Source organism: Myxocyprinus asiaticus, chromosome 14 (genome assembly GCF_019703515.2).
Source record: "Myxocyprinus asiaticus isolate MX2 ecotype Aquarium Trade chromosome 14, UBuf_Myxa_2, whole genome shotgun sequence".
NCBI lineage: Eukaryota > Metazoa > Chordata > Actinopteri > Cypriniformes > Catostomidae > Myxocyprinus > Myxocyprinus asiaticus.
In genome coordinates, this window is record NC_059357.1 from 49,681,247 (window position 1) to 49,700,798 (window position 19,552).

General features: G+C 39.7%; 1 protein-coding gene across 1 annotated transcript in view; it reads right to left on the minus strand.

The window, feature by feature from the left end:
• Positions 1-787: 787 nt before the first annotated feature.
• The window catches only part of proza (protein Z, vitamin K-dependent plasma glycoprotein a), a 60,546-nt gene continuing 41,781 nt past the window's right edge, over positions 788-19,552 (minus strand). Inside the window, exons 7-10 of the mRNA XM_051717449.1 lie at positions 18,860-18,975; positions 15,094-15,208; positions 14,676-15,001; positions 788-3,225 (exon numbers count right to left, since the gene is read on the minus strand). Of these exons, the coding sequence (XP_051573409.1) occupies positions 3,019-3,225; positions 14,676-15,001; positions 15,094-15,208; positions 18,860-18,975 (764 nt within the window). The 3' untranslated portion in view covers positions 788-3,018. The remainder of the gene's footprint in view (positions 3,226-14,675; positions 15,002-15,093; positions 15,209-18,859; positions 18,976-19,552) is intronic.

The window sequence follows — 19,552 nt, forward strand, 5'->3', positions numbered from 1 at the left end:
CTGAAAAGGATATGCAACAGTTATGGCCAATTGTCTGATAAAATTATGTCAAACTCACCTTTGAGACATTATGTCATTCATCTAAGCTGCTTCACCCGTTTTAAAATGGCAGAGAATCATTGCCATTTAAACCTCTTTGGATTTTTAGTTACCTCTCAGATATGAATGAGAATGATGGAAGTGTAAAGTGGGTTATACGAAACCCTGACCGTCTCTTTATGACCTTACAAAAGGAGTAGGGTGATTTTTTTAGGGACCAGCAAAGTTTCCTTGGAGCACATCAGGACAACATAGCAAGAACTCACTGGAGCGCTTCTTTAGACAACACCATAGTAACTGTAATTTGATTAATTATTTGGAATTCAATATAAAATAAATATTATATTCTCATCCTTTTTGCGAACACTCCAAAAAGTCTTCAGTTTAAACAAACATGGTTTAAAAAACATAGGCCTTGTCCAGCTTCACTTTTTTTTTTTCCTCTCAAACCTCGTTTTTCCGGAGAAAAATCCATGCTAACTTTAAAATATCAGAATCAGCTTTATTGCCAGGAATGCTTACACATACAAGGAATTTGTCGTCTTTAGTGATGTTACAAAATAAAAATTTTACGTGTAGGATTAATTTACTGCCGAGTAGCACTGTACTATAAGCACATGAAAAGTGATAGTAGCCTACACTGCTCACAATCATTTCATACACAGTCATTTATCTCAGTTGCCTACAACAGTGTACACAGCATAGAATTTCACATCATGACAGGAGACAACACAGACATGGGACCAAGTTTCAGTAGACCCATCATATTTAATAGAGCAAACAGGATTTTATCAAGTGTTAGAAACGGAAACAGTGTACTGATTGTAAACCTATATTAGTATTCAGCCAAATATTAGTATTCAGTTTACATACACATAAATTTGAAGAAAATTACAATACTGTGTTTTATGTTTATGTATGAGTGTTAGCTCTTCGGCTGGCCATAATGTAGCATTATTATGTGCGGATGCAATTTGTAATACCAACAAACATCACCTTGAGGCATTACACCAATCCTACAATACAGAAACTGCTGTTAGAACAGGAAGATTGTTATGGAATTGTTTTCATTTTTTGTACTAATTACACTGTACTATTACTGTTGTTACTTCTGCAGGTAGCCTAATTTCAGATTTGGTTAAAGGCAACATGAAAACAAAATGGACCCTATTTAATTTCTTAATACACATTCCTGGTCTTATGCATTTCATTAGTACATTACTATTAATCTGGCTCCATCCAATCAATTTCCCATGGAGAAAATCAACATAACATATGTAAAATGGCATGCAAATTCCTTTTCATATTGACTTTAAGGGGGATTTCACACTGGCGCACTGTAAATACTGCTCGCACCCATCTTTCTCCTCAAAAAAGACAATTTGCAAGCATTATATATTGTCGCCTTCTCTTGGACAAGCATATCTGCTGAATTATGGCATGCGACACACAGGGGCTCAAGTGTCATTCAATCTGGTGTGTATAATGACACCAACTTAATAAAAAAACCAGGGCTGTCAAATGATTAAAATATTTAATCGTGATTAATCGCATTTCTTTTTTCTTCTTCTTTTTTTTTTTTTTGTAGTTAATCGTGATTAATCAAAATATCTTTATAAAAATGAGTGGACAAAATATGCTTCATCCAGATGTATTTTTCAGTCATCCACACAAAACATGGCACAAAACAAAATATGGTAGTTGTAAGTGTATTATGACAGGATTTATTTGCTTTTTTTATGGAGATTTGACAGATGTAAATGACAGTCTGCACTGTCATTTACAATTGACAACTCTGTGCAAAATACATCAAAAACTCCTTTTAGACCCCAGTCACAATTGTAACCAGTGGGATTAAATGGATTAATGACAGTGTAGATTACCTGCAGGGTTCCAGCAATGTCTCCAACTTCTACACTGACTAGTGCACTATCAAACAGAGACACTGTGACAGAACCTTGGAGACAGCAGCAGGGTTTCCATTAGCCGGTAATCAGCCGCTCCCTATACGCATATTACACAGTCTGCGTAGGGCACCAACTCCCTAGGGGGGCACCAAAAGCTCCACCGGCTCCCTAACTTGCACGTTATATGTTATTCAAGTACCCCGTAGCAGTCGCGGAACACAGACATCGCCTCGTGCTGCACTTTCACTTTGCGCTCGCACCGCGCCTCGCAGTGCAAGGCAAGTGTTCAAATGGCAGCTGTCTTGCCACTGCAATGATGTTACAATGTTAGGAGCTCTATTTGCGCTTTGCAGGCATGTTCTACTGCTGTGCTACATTGATAAAAATGCTTGCCACAGGTCTCAACATAATGTCTCCCACCATCTGTTTTCCCGATGGCAATGCATGTGAGCGCTGTTTGCGTGAATTGACTCGCTTCTCATGAATTACGGTTTATTCAAAGGGTCATATTACGCGTTAACAGCGTTAAAAAATGTGTGCCGTTAAATTAATTTTGCATTAACGTGTTATTAAAGCATTAACTTCGACAGCACAAAAAAACAAAACAAAAAAAAAACACAAATATAGCGACCTGGGTTGTATTCCTCATCATGTACATGTTTCTTATGATGCAAGTTGAGACGGAAAAGCACAGAATAAAGACAGAATAAAAAGGGTCTGAAATCAGACCAATGCAGCAGGGGGCATCGGAAACAATCGCACTCAGATTCACAGCAAATGTGTTCAGTATGAAAACCACCTAAGTCAGGCTGTTAATATGCCGAAGGAGAAGCTCAATCAAGACCTTCACCAAAACTCTGATCAGATCTTTTTCTAATATTGAAAATCTTGTTTCTATATTTTAGTATCAAATTTTTTTTTCTAATAATGTTTCTAATCTACACACAAAGCCATAAGACCTAAAATAACAACAACAAGAGCAATAACAACTAAAATAGAAGTGTTGAAGTATATGGTGTTACACTGGTAAAGAGTGAGCAGATACAATGAAAATTCAGTGTTTCCTCTTTCATCAGGGGTGCATAAAAGAGTTTAACCATGGCAAAAAGCGAGACACTTTCTGTAAGACGTAACCATTCTTGCAGTCCATTCCTGAAGGCTGGCTCACTATCCCAGTGAGGAAGAACACGTCTCTGTACAGGGTGAGCAAAGGGCTGCCAGCTCCAAACACACAGTCTGCTTTAGCTCGTGGCATAGTACAGGCCATTTTGTTGGTGACCTAGAGATAAAAGAAAAATACGTCAGCTATATACAATATATATACTTTAAATAATTGTGATCAGTTAATCATTATTACAGGGTTCCCACACTTTTTGACCAATCTGCAATCCCTCCAGGATTTTGCAATCTTGCAATCGCAAGAATTAATGTAAATTCATCCACTCTCAGGATTATTTGTGGTAGTTTGGCATTTTGAGTAGTTTCCACAATTGTTCTGCATAAACCGTGACCTGAGGTAATCTGATCACTTTCTCCTAGACGAGCGTTCGCGTAGAGTAAGGTGAACCGGCATCGTCCCTCAGAAAAAGAGCAACCTGAGAGCGAAGTGTCTTCTAGTCTCATGCGTTCACAGTAAACGCAATCTGACCCACCGAGTGTCACTTCTGCAATGGCTTGACCCAGGAAGAAAACATAGCACTCGTGCCTGTCAGACAGGGGAAATAAACCACTCACACGGGGGGAAACATTTGCGAAACGCCATCTTGAAAAAGATGTTGTTAAGCAAACAGCCCTTTTATGCTTGTGTACAGTAGACACACACACAAACACAATTAATACAACAGCATTTATGAATACAAAATAATTGAAAGGATGGTGTAGCAGTAAAAACAGGGAAACAGGGCTTGTCCGTCCACTGACACAGGAGGAAAGATTTATTCACATCGCTGTCGATGTGCAGACACAATGGTGAGCGTCGATGACTGTGTTTGTCGGAGCATCACAGGGAACAGACAAAAACGATCCACACGTTGTGGCGGTGCAGACTGACGATGAATCTTAATACAGTCAAAATCCAAACAGATGTGTACAAAGAACGCAGAGAGATCCGCCATTTATGCATGCGTGAAGGCGGGGCATAATGCGCTAACTGCCAATAAAATTGCCGTGATTTTAAAGAATTTCAAAGATCGGTTATCCTGTGGAGTTCCCCATAGCGTCATTACTGATGCAGCGGTGAGAGACTAACTTGAAAGGGAACCCACTATCGGTGATCTCTACTTAAGACCTCTGAGACTTCAATCAAGCAGTGCTGTTACTGACTGCTTGTTTACATGACAATGTGTAGTTAAAGATACACATGCGTTTTGATGTAATCAGTGAAATTTTATAAAATAATGTAGGGCTTTACTGGTTGTTTAGATAGTGTTACTATCAGAAATAATTAATAATTATTTCTGTAGTTATTAATTAATATTTAAATTAATCAATTGAATCTAACTCATTAAAACCTCATATGGGGCTCCAGTAAATGTAGTGTGCTACATTTAGGAGCAAGTTTGGTTATTAGCAATAATTAATAATTATCAAAGATAATTATTAATTATTAAAATCAATAGAACATTGATGAGAATCAATGTTAGCTTTTTAAAATCCTTTAAATCAACAATTATCAAAGATAATCGTTAATTGTTAACATCGATGAAACATTAATTAACATTAACACTAGCTTATTGATCATTCAATTTCAACAACCATCAAAGATAATTATAAATTATCAAAAATCAATAGAATATTAATAAGGATTAACATTGACGGGGCACCACCCTGAAAGCAGGGACTAATAACCAAATAGTAAAACATCCGAAGAATATCGATTTTCCGGAAAAAACAATGAATGAAGGTTTGAATCCGAGCACTGACATCCCGTCAGCATGACACAGACGTATGCAAAACAAACCAAAACACTTCTCTTTGTAATATAAACAAAGTTTATTTATGCAGTAATATCAATTAATAATTAATACAATGCAGTCAATAAACTTCCGACTTACAACTACAAACTAAACAGTGATATCATTAGACATGGAAATAAAATAATCCTATAACACATAGGGTGTGTGTGTGACAGTGTGTGTGTGTGTGTCAGTTTGGTTAGTACGAGAGAGAGAGAGAGAGAGAGAGAGAGAGAGAGAAGTGACAGCCCTAAAGCCGATTTCACGATAGTGGGAGAGAAAGCAGCTCTCAGTTTATCACTCAGAGACGTGGTTTTACGAGCGGGGCTCGTAAAAGTCCCACGTTCTTTGACTCTTTAATGGATGAACTCAGTTGCTGTCTCACCCGCGATAGTGAAATTGCACAACAATCCAATTTGGTTGGACCACAATACAGCAAAACAAATTCGTGATAATTAATACCCTGAGTATTAATAATGAGCGGACATGGCGGTCCGTAAACAGTACAAGCAAAAACCTTGAAACACAAGAATAACACACTATAATATTCTCTCTGCCCAGACGTAAACCTCTTACTTGAATCGCATGAGGACACAGGTAGAATGTGTTTTCCTCCGTCCTTTAACTCTGACCCGGTTCCTTGAGGCTCGGGTGATGACGGGAGGCCGTTTCCTCGCTCTGTCGGCGGGCGGTACGGCTGTTGATTCTCGGCGGGCTGGCGGAGAACTCAGAAATGTCGACTTGATTGAAGATGGAAGAGAAATCTTTATCTCTTCACTTCTGTAGGCAAACGGATGAAGATGCGAATTGCTCGGCGGTCTCCTTCGGAGTGTTGAACACAGAGTAATCTCAACTCGTCCAGCGAGATGGAGATTGCATGGCCACAGTTTCAAGTCGGACATTACTTCCTTGTGCCATGAGGTTGCACAGGAGAGCAGCGAAGAGCTGCGTCCACACGCTGCAAACAAAGTCGCTGGAAGCGAATCTCTGGAAGCATTTCAGAGGTATTTCAACTCCTGATGATGTCATGTTTGAGGGACGTTCTGTTGTGTGCCTCTCCAAAAGGAGATCCTTTAGTGAGCAAGGCTTCATGGATTTGTAGTCTGTTTTGGACTCCCTTTGTTTGATTTTGCCGCGATTTTTATCAGTAAGATTTACGACTTGGAAGGTGGGGGCTTGAGTTAGGTTTTTACGACTGTATTAGGCCTGCCTTTGTCTTCTATCTGAATACATGAGGCCCAACATTCCCCCCTTTGTTCTGAAGAGTTGGTTGTTGTCCAGCATCTTTAGAGCAACTGAAGGGCCGAACAGTTCTTGTCAGTTCACAGTAACCTGTGGGTTACGCCATCCATGTATTCCTGAAAGGAAAGAGAAATGGTTGCACAGTCCATACAGTTCATTATAATTCACAGAGGCTTTATCGTCTGGACAGAGATTGAGGCACATCTGGGCATAGAACTTCTAGCTAATTCTAAAACTACATTCATCACACATAAACATTTCAAGTTATTGGAAGGCACAGCATTAACCATAACACAATCCTTTGTTGTTCTTTGGTCATAACACAAAATCAAAGTAGAACCTGACATTGGTTACTAGGAACAAAATGTTAGAGGAAAGGAGGGTTAAAGGTTAAAAGGCTTATCCTTGGAAATGATGGGGTTAACCTGTGGGATGGGCTCAGACTGGTGTGTAAAACGCGGCTGTATGAGAAGCGAGTACAATCTGGCCTGTAGGTGTTGAATGTACCTGTACATGGCGTGTGCAATAATTGCGATGATGATCCAACCACTAAGGAGGAGCCAGAGGGCAACCAAACTGATAGGGTGTTCTCGGTAAGATGACGATCTGCTTATGTGACTAGGAAATATAGTGGTCAAACCAGTCGGTGTCATCAACAGTGAAGCTGTGACCTCTAAATGCGTCCATGATCTCAATTTCTGCGTAATTTTTGTCGACGTTGAGATGGAGGACAATATCGTCAATGTGCATGGTGGCTCTTTGGGGAACCATTAAGAACACCATTTGGTTTGGTAGCCTTAGTTTAGTGGCTGTATCATGGCAGTCGTATGACTTCGGTGGCTGGTGTTAACGAGCCAGCGATTGCCTGCTCGTTCTACCTTTGTCTCTGTTCCTTCATCTTTGATGGACATGCTACCATGACACTTGTTCAGGGAGGTAGTTAGTCAACTCTCTAACAAAGGGGTTGCGTTTTGACAAACACAATGAATGTACTTTGTCTTGGTACACGTTTAGGTTAGGGATAAGGTAGAGCGAGGGGTCCTCATCATGGTAGGCGAGTGTTGGTGGTGTTTTGAGGTGAATGTGTGCATTACCTCTCTGAAAACCAACATTAAATACAGACTTTAGTCTATATATATTCTGCCTATGATGGAAGATTGAGGATAAATCCTATTTTGAGGTTCTGAGGATTTACATGGATTGGAATTGCAATGCCAAAACTATATGCCATGTGTATCTGTGAAGGTTGCACAATGGAGATAGTAGCAGATCTAAGGATTTGTTCGACAAGGTCTAGGGAGACCAGGTAAGCTGGAATCCTTCCATCACTCAGACTGTTGACTGAGGAGCTAATTTCCCTGAGGTCCTGCATTAGATCTCTAACGATACACGCATAAGTTGTTTTCTCTGACAAAATCCCTAAAGTGTGCAAAGTGTTATTGATAAGAACAGATTGAAAATTTACAGTGACTATAGTACCCTGAAGGGTCTTACCCAAGCCCTGTAATTGTACTTATTGGAGTCGTCGTCTCTGCTGGATTTTTGGACGATGGCGACGTGTGCATCTGAAGCTGGCGAACTGTTTTCTGGACCAAGTGGTCTCGGTATGTCAACCTGAGCCCACATGTGTCCACGACAGCAGTCAATGAGCAGAGCCAATCAGTTCAGTAGGTCCTGGCCAACTAACAGTTGTTCCGTATTAATGGGACATATGTAAACAGGGTCTGTTAGCATCATCCCTTGAAAGGTGTCAATTCAGGCCCGTTTTGTGATAGATGACCTTTCTTGCGTGTAGCTTTTGATGCTTACGTTGTAGGTCTCTGTCTATAACGGTTTGCCAAGGGAGAGCTTTGCTCTTGCCACCTCTGCGAAGGTGTTGGAACCCATTAGACTATTTCGGAACCGGTGTCGAGTAGTGCGTGGGAGCGGAATGACCCATGTGTCAGGCGTTGCCTTATGGTACAGATCGCCCAAGAAGGTCAGAAAAGGAGGGTGTGGCATGTTAGGAGTGACTGTTTTGGGGAGCAACTTGGACACTGTTCCCCTTTTACCGACCTACAAAGTAAACTTTGGCGTTAACGGGAGGGGGTACATCGTCTAGTCATACTGACGGGGTTTCAGTGTCGTGTTCCTTTGAGGAGGTCGACGGACCTGGTGAACAACGGAGCACGTCAAGCTTAGTTACTAACTCAGTCAAGCATCTCCTTATATCCTCCATTACCTCTCTCAAATCTTGTTCTCTGAGGGGATTTGAAACCTTTTCTACCCACTCACTTTCTTGTTTGGGTTTTCGTTCGAACCGTGCATTTCTTTTCGGCCGGCGAACGTTTTGTAGTTTAAGCCTGCCGTGACCCTGGGGGTGTGCGGGGTGATTGGCGCCTTTGGGATCCTGTTCTAGCAATCACCTTAACGCGAGGCATTTTGCTGCCTTCAAGCGCTAGGTCTGCATATTCTGAGGCTTGGATCCCCAGGGCTCTGGCGTCGCCTTCGTGCCCTCAGGCAGGGCGCACGTGTGTCTCCCATGCCAGTTGCGCATACTTTCTGATTTCCTGCATGGTGGGGTTGCCCATTCTGCAGTGCATCATGACGTCATATCGCACGCACTCGTGGAGGTTGTGAAGGAAAAGAGACTTGAAAGCTCGTTCCTCCTCCAGGCCTGGTGCGTTACTTCCTTGGAAGTACGTGGTTCTCAGGCATCTATAATACTCACGCGGAGGCTCGTGCCTCTTCTGGGTGATGGCGAAAGCAGCTATGGTAGCGGAGGCTTCGTCGGTATACAGTGAATACTCCTCGCGTAGGGCTTTACACAGAGCTGAGTAGCGGTTTCGTGTACCAGTCGGTAGCGTTTTCATGAACGCATGGACACTCCTTACCATGGTCTTCCATATAAGCTTGAGTTTTTCATGCGACGAAGCGTAAGGCAAATCAATCAGGCAGTGCTCAATTTCCCTAAGATAATTGTCGATGTTTGAATCTCGATTACTTGGGTCAAAGTGTTCTATGTCCCCTGCGAGGGACTCGAGTTGTCGGATACGCAAGCGTTGGTGTCGGTATGACCACGGGTCGTCCGAGTCATCCGAAACATCATAGTCACCGGATCGCTATAGCGATGAGGACGACTTCCTCCCCTTCGTGGTGGGGAAGGAGTCCAGTCGACGTGTGGGGGTGGACCCCAGGTTGCGTACAGCTCCCTGGCTAATGGGATATTTGAGCTGCTTACACCACTCTGGGCTTGAAAATAATTGTCCCCCCTCCGTGGTGTGGAATCAGTCAGTTTGAAACGCACAGTGGCGTGACTGAAAACTGACTGAGGAGGGCAACTATAAGGAGGGGCACCTGCATCCAACCAGCAGGCCGCTGGAGGATTTTGAAAGGTGTCTTGGAGGACGAAGTCAGAGACTGTACCACTAGGGGCAGCTCAGCTCCTAGTGTGTGTCCCTGGGTTTCTCAGGGGCACATTTCTACACGTATCGCTAAAAAGGGGGCCCTCTTCTATGTCAGATGTCGTGCGGTGCGTTTCAGCTGCACTTACCTGATCTGACTCTACTTTTAGCTGAACAGCTTGAAGCTGCCTGCGCAGGGTTTCGTTTTCCTCCTGCATCCGGGCATTATCTTCCTGTGCCTGGACTTTCTCAGCTTGGGTGCACCTAACTTCTTGGTGCAGGCTGAGATTTTCCCTCTGCACCGCTTTGTAGCTGCTCCGCAGCTGGGCGAGCTGGGCCTGGTGCTCGGCGGTTTGCAGTTGGGTTTTGAGGTGATGAAGAAGGAACATTTGGCCCACAAGGTGCAGGATTTTGCGCATTGGCTTCCCGACCGGGTTGTTGACATAATCAACTAGTTCCTGCAATGCTTCATCACAACGACTAATATTGTAGCTGTTAAGGTTACCTCTCTCCTCTATGGAGAGACGAAGGACAGCAGCAACTACATCTTGCAGTGCTGGGTCGACTAACCTCTGTGGAGCTTCAGCTCCAGTCACGCTGGGCAATTGGCGACTCATTTTACTGGGGCCGTAAAAATTCTTGTGACAGTGGCTCTGATAGCTTGTTGTTTTACAGTTGATATAACACTGACACAAATGTACAGGTGAGAGGCTTCGACCTGTGGCTTACGGTCTACTGTTATGTAATGTGCAAATTTCACTGCGTTCTCTCTTTGGTGGATGTCAATGTAGTGACTTGGCACCTCTCTGTAACATTTAGATGAAAGTGTCAGGAGTTAAATAACAACAACAGCAGGTTTTAAGCAGACTATAGTAAATTTATCAACCCCTAATTCACTCTTAAGAGCACTTTCACACCACACTGGCTTATGTTTGGCAAGTTTTGAGAAGTAAATTGTCAAACAGAACCAAACTTTGAAGTAATGATTCAAATTATTACTTTGGATCCCTATGCATACACACTGTGACAGAACTGGCACGTAGGATGCCTCACACGGGGCACCAATTATTATGTAGAGATTTACTGGTTGTTTAGATCAGTGTTACTATCAGAAATAATTAATAATTATAATATTAATTAAATAATAATTAAAAAATAATAATTAATAATTATTTCTGTAGTTATTAATTAATATTTAAATTAATCAGTTGAATCTAACTCATTAAAACCTCATATGGGGCTCCAGTAAATGTAGTGTGCTACGTTTAGGAGCAAGTTTGGTTATTAGCAATAATTAATAATTATCAAAGTTAATTATTAATTATTAAAATCAATAGAACATGATGAGAATCAATGTTATCTTTTTTTAATCCTTTAAATCAACAAATATCAAAGATAATCACTAATCATTAACATCGATGAAACATTAATTAAAATTAACACTAGCTTATTGATCATTCAAATTCAACAACCATCAAAGATAATTATCAATTATCAAAAATCAATAGAATATTAATAAGGATTAACACTGACGGGGCACCACCCTGAAATCAGGGACTAATAACCAAATAGTAAAACAGTCTCAATATTAGATTGTTTTCTTAGGAAAATCGACATCCGAAGAATATCGATTTTCCGGAAAAAACAAAGAATGAAGGTTTGAATCCGAGCACTGACATCCCGTCAGTATGACACAGGCGTATGCAAAACAAACCAAAACACTTCTCTTTGTAATATAAACAAAGTTTATTTTACAAAGAGATTGATATTATTAATATCAATTAATAATTAATACAATGCAGTCAATAAACTTCCAACTTCCAACTACAAACTAAACAATGATAAAAAAAGCTAACATTGATTCTCATCAATGTTCTATTGATTTTAATATTTATAATTATAATTATAATTTTCTTTATCACACATTATACATTTGCACATATACAGTGAAATTCTTCTTTTTCACATATCCCAGCTAGGCTGGGGTCAGAGTGCAGGGTCAGCCATGATACGGCGCCCCTGGAGCAGATAGGGTCAAGGGCCTTGCTCAAGGGCCCAACAGTGGCATCTTGGCAGTGCTGGGGCTTGAACCCCTGACCTTCTGATCAGTAACCCAGAGCCTTAACCGCCGAGCTACCACTTAATAATTATCTTTGATAATTATTAATTATTGCTAATAACCAAACCCGCTCCTAAACGTACACTACATTTACTGGAGACCCATATGAGGTTTTAATGAGTTAGATTCAATTAATTAATTTAAATATTAATTAATAACTAAAGAAATAATTACCAATTATTTCTGATAGTAACACTGATCTAAACAACCAGTAAAGCCCTACATTATCAATGTAATGACCCCCCTGCTCTTACTTGAGCCTGCACTAAAGAAAACATGTCCACCCCATATCTTCCCAAATTTTTCAGCTTTCTGCTGGGAAAGGTGCATTTCTTGAAGAAACACTATATCACATTTCTTACGCTTAAGAAAAGAAATAACCTTCCTTCTTTTTATAGGGTGCCCCAACCCATTTACATTCCATGTGGAGAGAGATAATCCCCTCATATTAACATTTGACATTTGATATAATAGAAAAAATAAATTGTGTGTCAAAAACAAGATTATACAGACCACATTCCAACATTATTGCAACAATCAAACCCTGAACTCCCCGCCCGACCCAAACAAACATAAAAAAGAAAAATGTGCGCATTAACTCCGCGCACCAGAGCGCCAACTGGCGTCGATCCCTCTAAACTCAAAAGGTCCATGTACACCTACGAGAGTCCCCACGACAACTTGGCCATCGGATTGCTCAAGTCCGGTGCTTCTGCACAAATTTTGTATGGCAAAATTACATAACAGAAAATACTTTGTAAAACAGACCCCAGCCAATAGGCAGAATAAACACAAAGAATATATAGATTCATTCACAGAACTGACTCGAAGGTGTGTTCCTCCACAAAACAAATTCCAGCTGATATAAAGCCGCTCAGTTTCCTCAGACAGACAGACAAGTGCTCAGTGAGCCAGTTGTTATGAGTTCAGCAGATGACGTAATCATTCTAATGTCCCTTAAAAATATTCCACAAAAACAAACTCCAGTCAACAGGAGGCATAAGCACAAAGAACAAACAGATTCAACCACAACTGTCCCGAAGGAGTGTTATTCAACAAAACAAGCTCCAGCCGCTAGGCGGAACCAGCACAAAAATACAGAACAGGCGCCCCGGTTTCTCGAATGGTCAAGTGAATTGATCTGGGCCTGTCTCCCTCAACAGATCTGCGAGCCGGGACTCTGTGAGCTCGCTTGATTTCCAGTTTATGGCCTGTTATGTCGAGCAGACTTGGAAGCAGCTCATCCAGGAATTTCACCATATCTCTGCCCACTTCATGCTCAGGAATTCCAACAATTCGTATATTGTTCCTTTGATTCCTATTTTCGAGATCTTCCAATTTTTCCAAAATGGATTCCAAATCTGTTTTTGACGCGGGTGGATTAGTGGATAATTCCCTTTCCGATGACTCAAGATAATCGATCCATCTTTCAACTTCTGCCACTCTTGTGACCAACTCAGAGAATTTTTTTCCATCGCCGTAATCGATCAACGTATTACAGCGAGATCCTCCAAGTCAGCAACAACCTTCGTCAGCATCACCGAGATGTTGGACAGTTGACGCTGAATTTCTTCTCCCGACGTGCCATCCAAATTGAGTCCCCGGTCCGCAGGCCCGCCAGAGGTTTCAGCTAGAACGCATAAGTGTCTTTTTATGTCTCCAGAGTCTGAGGATTTTGACTTCTTTGCCATGTTTACCTCAAAAAGCAAATATGTAACAGGGTGTATCAAAGCTCACCGAATTAAACATGAAAATAATAAAAAACTAGCAAAGGGCGTAGAGCCAGTCGCTCACACGTCTGCTTCTCGCATGGCATCACGTGATCTCAACATGTGGGAATTATTAAATGCAATACCTGAAATCCTGCGCCAAATTTCAGACCCTGTTTACCTAATGTTAACTGGATTTAACCATTTTAGAGCTCCTTGGTTTTAACCAGCCTGAGAACTCATTATTTTCGAGTCATGTTGTTTGGTATTTGATTACTTCACCTCATAATCCACTTCAGCGCATCCTGTACAGCTCTAACAGCTCTGGTAACTGATTTTGTATGATAATATAGTTATTAACAGCCACTTAAAACACGTTTGCCATTTTAACTGTCTCTATTTACACCCCAACATTTAAGACCTCCGCAAATGTAATTGAAGACATCTTGTGTTTTATTTAGAATATTTAAGAATTTTTGTGGCCTTAAATATTAAAAAGTTAATTATTCTTCGGTTATATATATATATATATATATATATATATATATATATATATATATATATATATATATATATATATATAGAAGTATAATTTGGTTGTCGGCGTTGCTGATAATAATTATATTAAGAAAACACAATTGCAGGCTAATATGTCTTTTCACTTGATCTTAACACAGGATATTTTGCACTGCCTAGAATCTGTGACACTTCCTGTGTATTTATGTGGCCTAAAATGGGCAATATGAGTTCTATTAAATTTACTAATTACAGTTTCATGTTATGATTACTATACAACTCAAGAATATAAGAACAGTGTGTTCAAGTGAGTTGTGTTTGACTGTGTTAATATTCAAGTTTTTAATCCTAGAGGCTTTGCTTTACCTGTTGCACACTTTAAAAACAGGGTTTGATTTTAACTATAGTAAGGTAGCACAAAACACTTTAAAAGCAGACAGAAGAAAGGGCCAATAAAAGTAATTAGCTTTTTGGGTAACAGAATTATTTATTTTGCTTTTCTCTAAGGACCTTATTGTGTTTTGAATAGTGCAAAATGATTGACTGAGGTTTTGAAGAAGACAACTTTACAAAGTTTATAAACAACTTTTGTACTTAATTATACTCAGGAAAAATTCAGTTCAAAATTAACAAGTATTGGGATCCTTATCGTATCTTGGCCTCTGGATCGTGATGCATATCGGATCTTGACGTTGTTGGTGATACCCAGCCCTAATTCATACTGGTTTGGAATGACAAGGGGTTGAGTAAATGATTAATTTTCTTTTTCGGGTGAACTATTCCTTAACACTGACACATCCACTAACCTGACCAGAGTGACGTTGTGAGCAAACTGGCAGTTTCTCATAGGACAGATGGTTTAACATGAGGTTTCCTTGAAACTCTGTTGCACCTGCAACTTCCTTCCAGCCGGTGACCACACCCATGTAGTCGCCCGCCATGAGCACGCTGTCAGCAAAGTCCCTCTCAGGCAGGCACACAGGCACCACGCTCTTCTTGAGGACAATCCTGTCCTGCAGTTCCAGCACAGCCAGATCATTCTCAGGGTTTCCATCAGTGTAGAGCGGATGTATGTGTACCTGCTTAACATTAAGTATTTGCTCTCCTGCTTCAAAAGACGTCATCTTTTTACCTGCAGAGTTTCAAGAGTTTCAGTCATTATCATAACAGAAAATGGGTTTAATATGTGTAACACATTCGATTTCTAATCATAATAAGACTCACCCACAGCCACCTGAAAGTCACTTTGCTTCCTGACACACTGGGCTGTAGTAAGAACCATATTCTCTTTTAAGATGACAGCACTGCAGAAGCCATTTGATCCATGACGCAGCAATGCCTTTTGGAAACATTTGTTATTGAGGTTACACAAGGCCCAAAACATATGGTGTAACTCAATCAGCTCCCTAGTCCACTAGTCAGTGCACTTGCCATGGAATTTGCCATTTCTAGGTCTGTCCCACTGTCAAAATAGTTCCGGAGTACTGAAACATTTGCTCCCTAGAAATATACACTACCGGTCAAACGTTTTGAAACACTTTACTGAAATGTTTCTCATGATTTTAAAATCCTTTTGATCTGAAGGCGTATGCTTAAATGTTTGAAATTAGTTTTGCAGACAAAAATATAATTGTGCCACTCTATTAATTTATTTCATTACAAAACTAAAATGTAATAAAAAAATATATATTTGTTGAAATTGATGACTTGGACCAAATAGTAAAGAAAAGCAGCCAATAAGTGCCCAACATAGATGGAAACTCCTCCAATACTGTTTAAAAAGCATCCCAGGGTGATACCTCAAGAAGCTGGTTGAGAAAATGTCAAGAGTACATGTCAGCAAATTCTAGGCAAAGGGTGACTACTTTGAAGATGCTCAAATTTATTTTGGATTTTGTTTAGTCACAACATAATGCCCATAGTTCCATTTATGTTATTCCATAGTTTTGATGGCTTCACTATTATTCTAAAATGTGAAAAAAAAAACAAGAAAAAAAAAAACATATATATATATATATAACATAAAGAATGAGCAAGTGTTTCAAAATTTTTGACCAGTAGTGTATATACTGTATATTCACTTACCAGAAATGTCAGCATGCAATGCAGGTTCTGCCCCATTTGGCACCCTAGGCAACCAGCTGCAGTTTAAAGCACAAACTTGTTATCGAGCGTAACAGTGCCCAGCCACTTTTTTAGCTGTCTTGGTTCCGGAAGTATTTTCCCCATTCACTTCTACCATAGGGATTTCATAAAATCCCTCATAAAAGAGTTGTAAGCCATGAATCAAACCAACCAGCTAGCAAGATGAATCACATTACTAACTTTGATTTGAGCAGAGAAATATTTGAAAATCAGACAAAAAGACAAAGGTAAAAGACATGAAAATTAGTTGATTGTAAGTATAGAAACCATATTTTAATTTTATAGCAAAATATTCAGATATATACAAATAGTAGCTTGAGAGTGTAGGAAGACTGACTTGATTGCATCATATACAGCTCATTTGGCGCTGTATATGATTTTGTTTTTTATTTATGATTTTTGTTTTTTTATTTTATTTTTACTACCAGAACCCTATTGCAGCACTCTGTTGTGTTGCAGGTAATTAAGTCATCAGTGTCCTAATGTTTAACGGATCAACATCCTTACTAGTGGCCGAATTGTGTTGTTCTGAAATGTGCTAGACCACATTTGCTAACACAATAGGCCCTATTTCAAGAGTGCTACATCATAAATGCAGTGCTATGTGATACATCATACAGCATGTGCAAAGTCAGTGGGCATGGCCATGAAGTTTTGATTTTTTCGTGCAAGTGTGCGCTAAGTCTAGGCACAAGTGGGATGGTGAAATCACGCGCACAAAGTACTTATGAGCTAGGTTAAGTGCAATTAAATTGTGAAGTCTTCTCCGGTTATTGCACCATCTGCATCCTATTATATACTCCATTCCCTGTCAAGCAACGTCAATATAAATGAAGACAGCCTATACATAAAATTTGGTAGTGTAAATGGACTGTATACAATGCATTAGAAGAATTTGTGTCTTACACTCTTTTGTGCAATAACATCCTTGGTTTGAACTTTCTCCTGTATTGTCTGCCATCATTCCACTGCTATGGTGTTTAGCGGTGAAATACTACAGAGGACGTTTGTGCCTCGAGGAATCCCCTGCTCTGTGACTGTATTGTTTCACCTGCAGTCTTGGCGGTATTACAGGATGCTTGAAACATACTTTGCTGCTCTCCCATTGTTCATTATTTTGTAATGTATACTGTACATGTTATATGTTGCTGCAGATACTGAGTTTAGACTTTGCGCCAAGAATAGACGTGGTTCTTAGACATCTTAGGGCCATTGGTCTGAGAACCGCGTATATTCTTGGCACAAAGAAATAGAGGGCTATAACCTATTTCTCAGGAAAATAGCTAATTGTTGTGCTTTGTGCCACTTTATTAGCATACAATATACCCACAGTTTACATGCATACACCCTTGAAAATTGTGCTTAGAATCAGTGCTCTCAAGAAAACTGTATAAGACGCAGTGCACACTTGTTGAAAATAGAGCCCATGGATTTGAAGCATAGCCGCAAAGGGAGCAGTAGAGGGCACTGTCTTTTTCCACAGTTAGTTTTCTCTTTCAGCTCTACTGTAATGGAGGATTAACAGTTTAAAGAGAATCTTGCTGAGCAAGTTAGTTTAAATTAGTTAAGCTGTTCACATGTTTATAGCAACCTCAAGAATAACACATGCAGTTTAATGGCCTAGCCCTAGACATTTGAAGATAACTTAATCGCCCCCTTTAGTACTGAAGTTTATTAAAGGAATAGTTCACCCAAAAATGAAAATGCTCTCATTATTTACTCACCCTCATGCCATCCCAGATGTGTATGACTTTCTTTCTTTCTTCTGCAGAAAACAAATTTAAATTTTTATAGAGTATTTCAGCAAATTAATGGATGCCAACATTTTGATACTCCAAAAAGCACATAAAGGCACCATAAAAGTAATCCATAAGACTGCAGTGGTTAAACATGTCTCCAGAAGAGATATTCTAGGTGTGGGTGAGAAACAGATCAATTTTTCAGTCCATTTTTGCTAGAAATTCTTCTCCCTGCCCAGTAGGGGGCGTATGCATGAATAATGTGAATCACTAAAAACACAAGAGGAGGAATGTGAAAGTTAAAGTGGAGATTGACTGCAAAGGTAGGAGAATTTATAGTACAAATTAACTTAAATATTGATCTGTTTCTTACCCACACCTATCACATCGCTTCTGAAGACACTGATTTAACTACTGGAGTCATATGGATTACTTCTATGCTGACTTATGTGATATTTGGAGCTTAAAAATTATAAGCCCCATTCACTTGCACCGTATGGACCAAAAGTGCTGAGATATTCTTCTAGAGAAGAAAGTCATACACATCCAGGATGGCATGAGGGTGAGTAAATGATGAGAGAATTTACACCAAAATCTCATATTGAAAAAGGAATACTTCACCCAAAAATTCTGTCATCATTTACTCTTAGAAATAAGAGCATGAGAGAATCTAATTTATAATGGCTCGCACAGAAAGCAAGTTTTGGTGTCAACAACACATGTTCTAATGTGAACAAGCTTCTCTTATGCATTCATGAACACGCAAAGAAAAGCCATGGTGGAAGTCAAGACTTACACTGTAAAAACACTAACGATTCTCACCATAACCTGTCGTATCCTTTCAGAAGACTTGGAATGCGACACACAAGTCGCATGGACAACTTTTATGTCACTCATGGGTTCTTTTATATGCTTTAAAGTAAGTTACTGTAAACTGCCATTGTATTGACATCACCTGACAAGACATCATTTAAATTCCTCCTTTTATGTTCCACTGAAGAAAGAAAGCCATGTGGGTTTGGAAAAACATACAAGTAAATGATGTCAGAATTTAATTTTTTGGTAAACTCTTCCTTAAAAGCAAGCATGAGCTGTGGTGTAGTCACCTGCCAAGGACAGTCCTCTGAGCCACAGGTGAGCCCTTCATAGTCAGACTGTATGTTAGTTGTCTGCCGTCGGTCCCATTGGCTCAAACTGCTCACTTTCCCACATGGGAACACCACTAGAGCCAAGAGAGCAACAGACATTTATTCACAGATTATCTGACAAAGACTGTACCCAGGCTCCAAAATAAACAAACGAGAAGCTCCAAATGCAAGTAAAAATTGCCTTTGTCAAATAAATAAAATGCCAGTTAGCCAATAACTTTATACAGAACTGAAACATAATACATGGATTACATCGCAATGTAAGAACCATAATCTCACCCTCACTGATGTGACATGATCATTTAATTAAAAGAAATGCAAACCATATAATAAAGAAAACATTTGTTGCAACTCACTCATCTTCTAAAAACTTTTACCACAGTGGGAATTTTACCATCAGATGTTTCTATAGGATGCCCAAAGTTTTTTTTCTCCAGAAATCTATATAGCATATACTGTATGTGGTGTGTTCCTCACATTAAACTACCAAAACAAAAAAAAAGAGTGAATATTCAAAAAAGTATACAAATTAAAAACAGCTAAATAATGTATTATTTTTAATAAATGTTATGAACAAAAGATTTAAATGGCTGGGAAAATTTTTTTTTTTGGGTGGTACATTTTTTCAATTTGCATGACATTGTCAGGTGT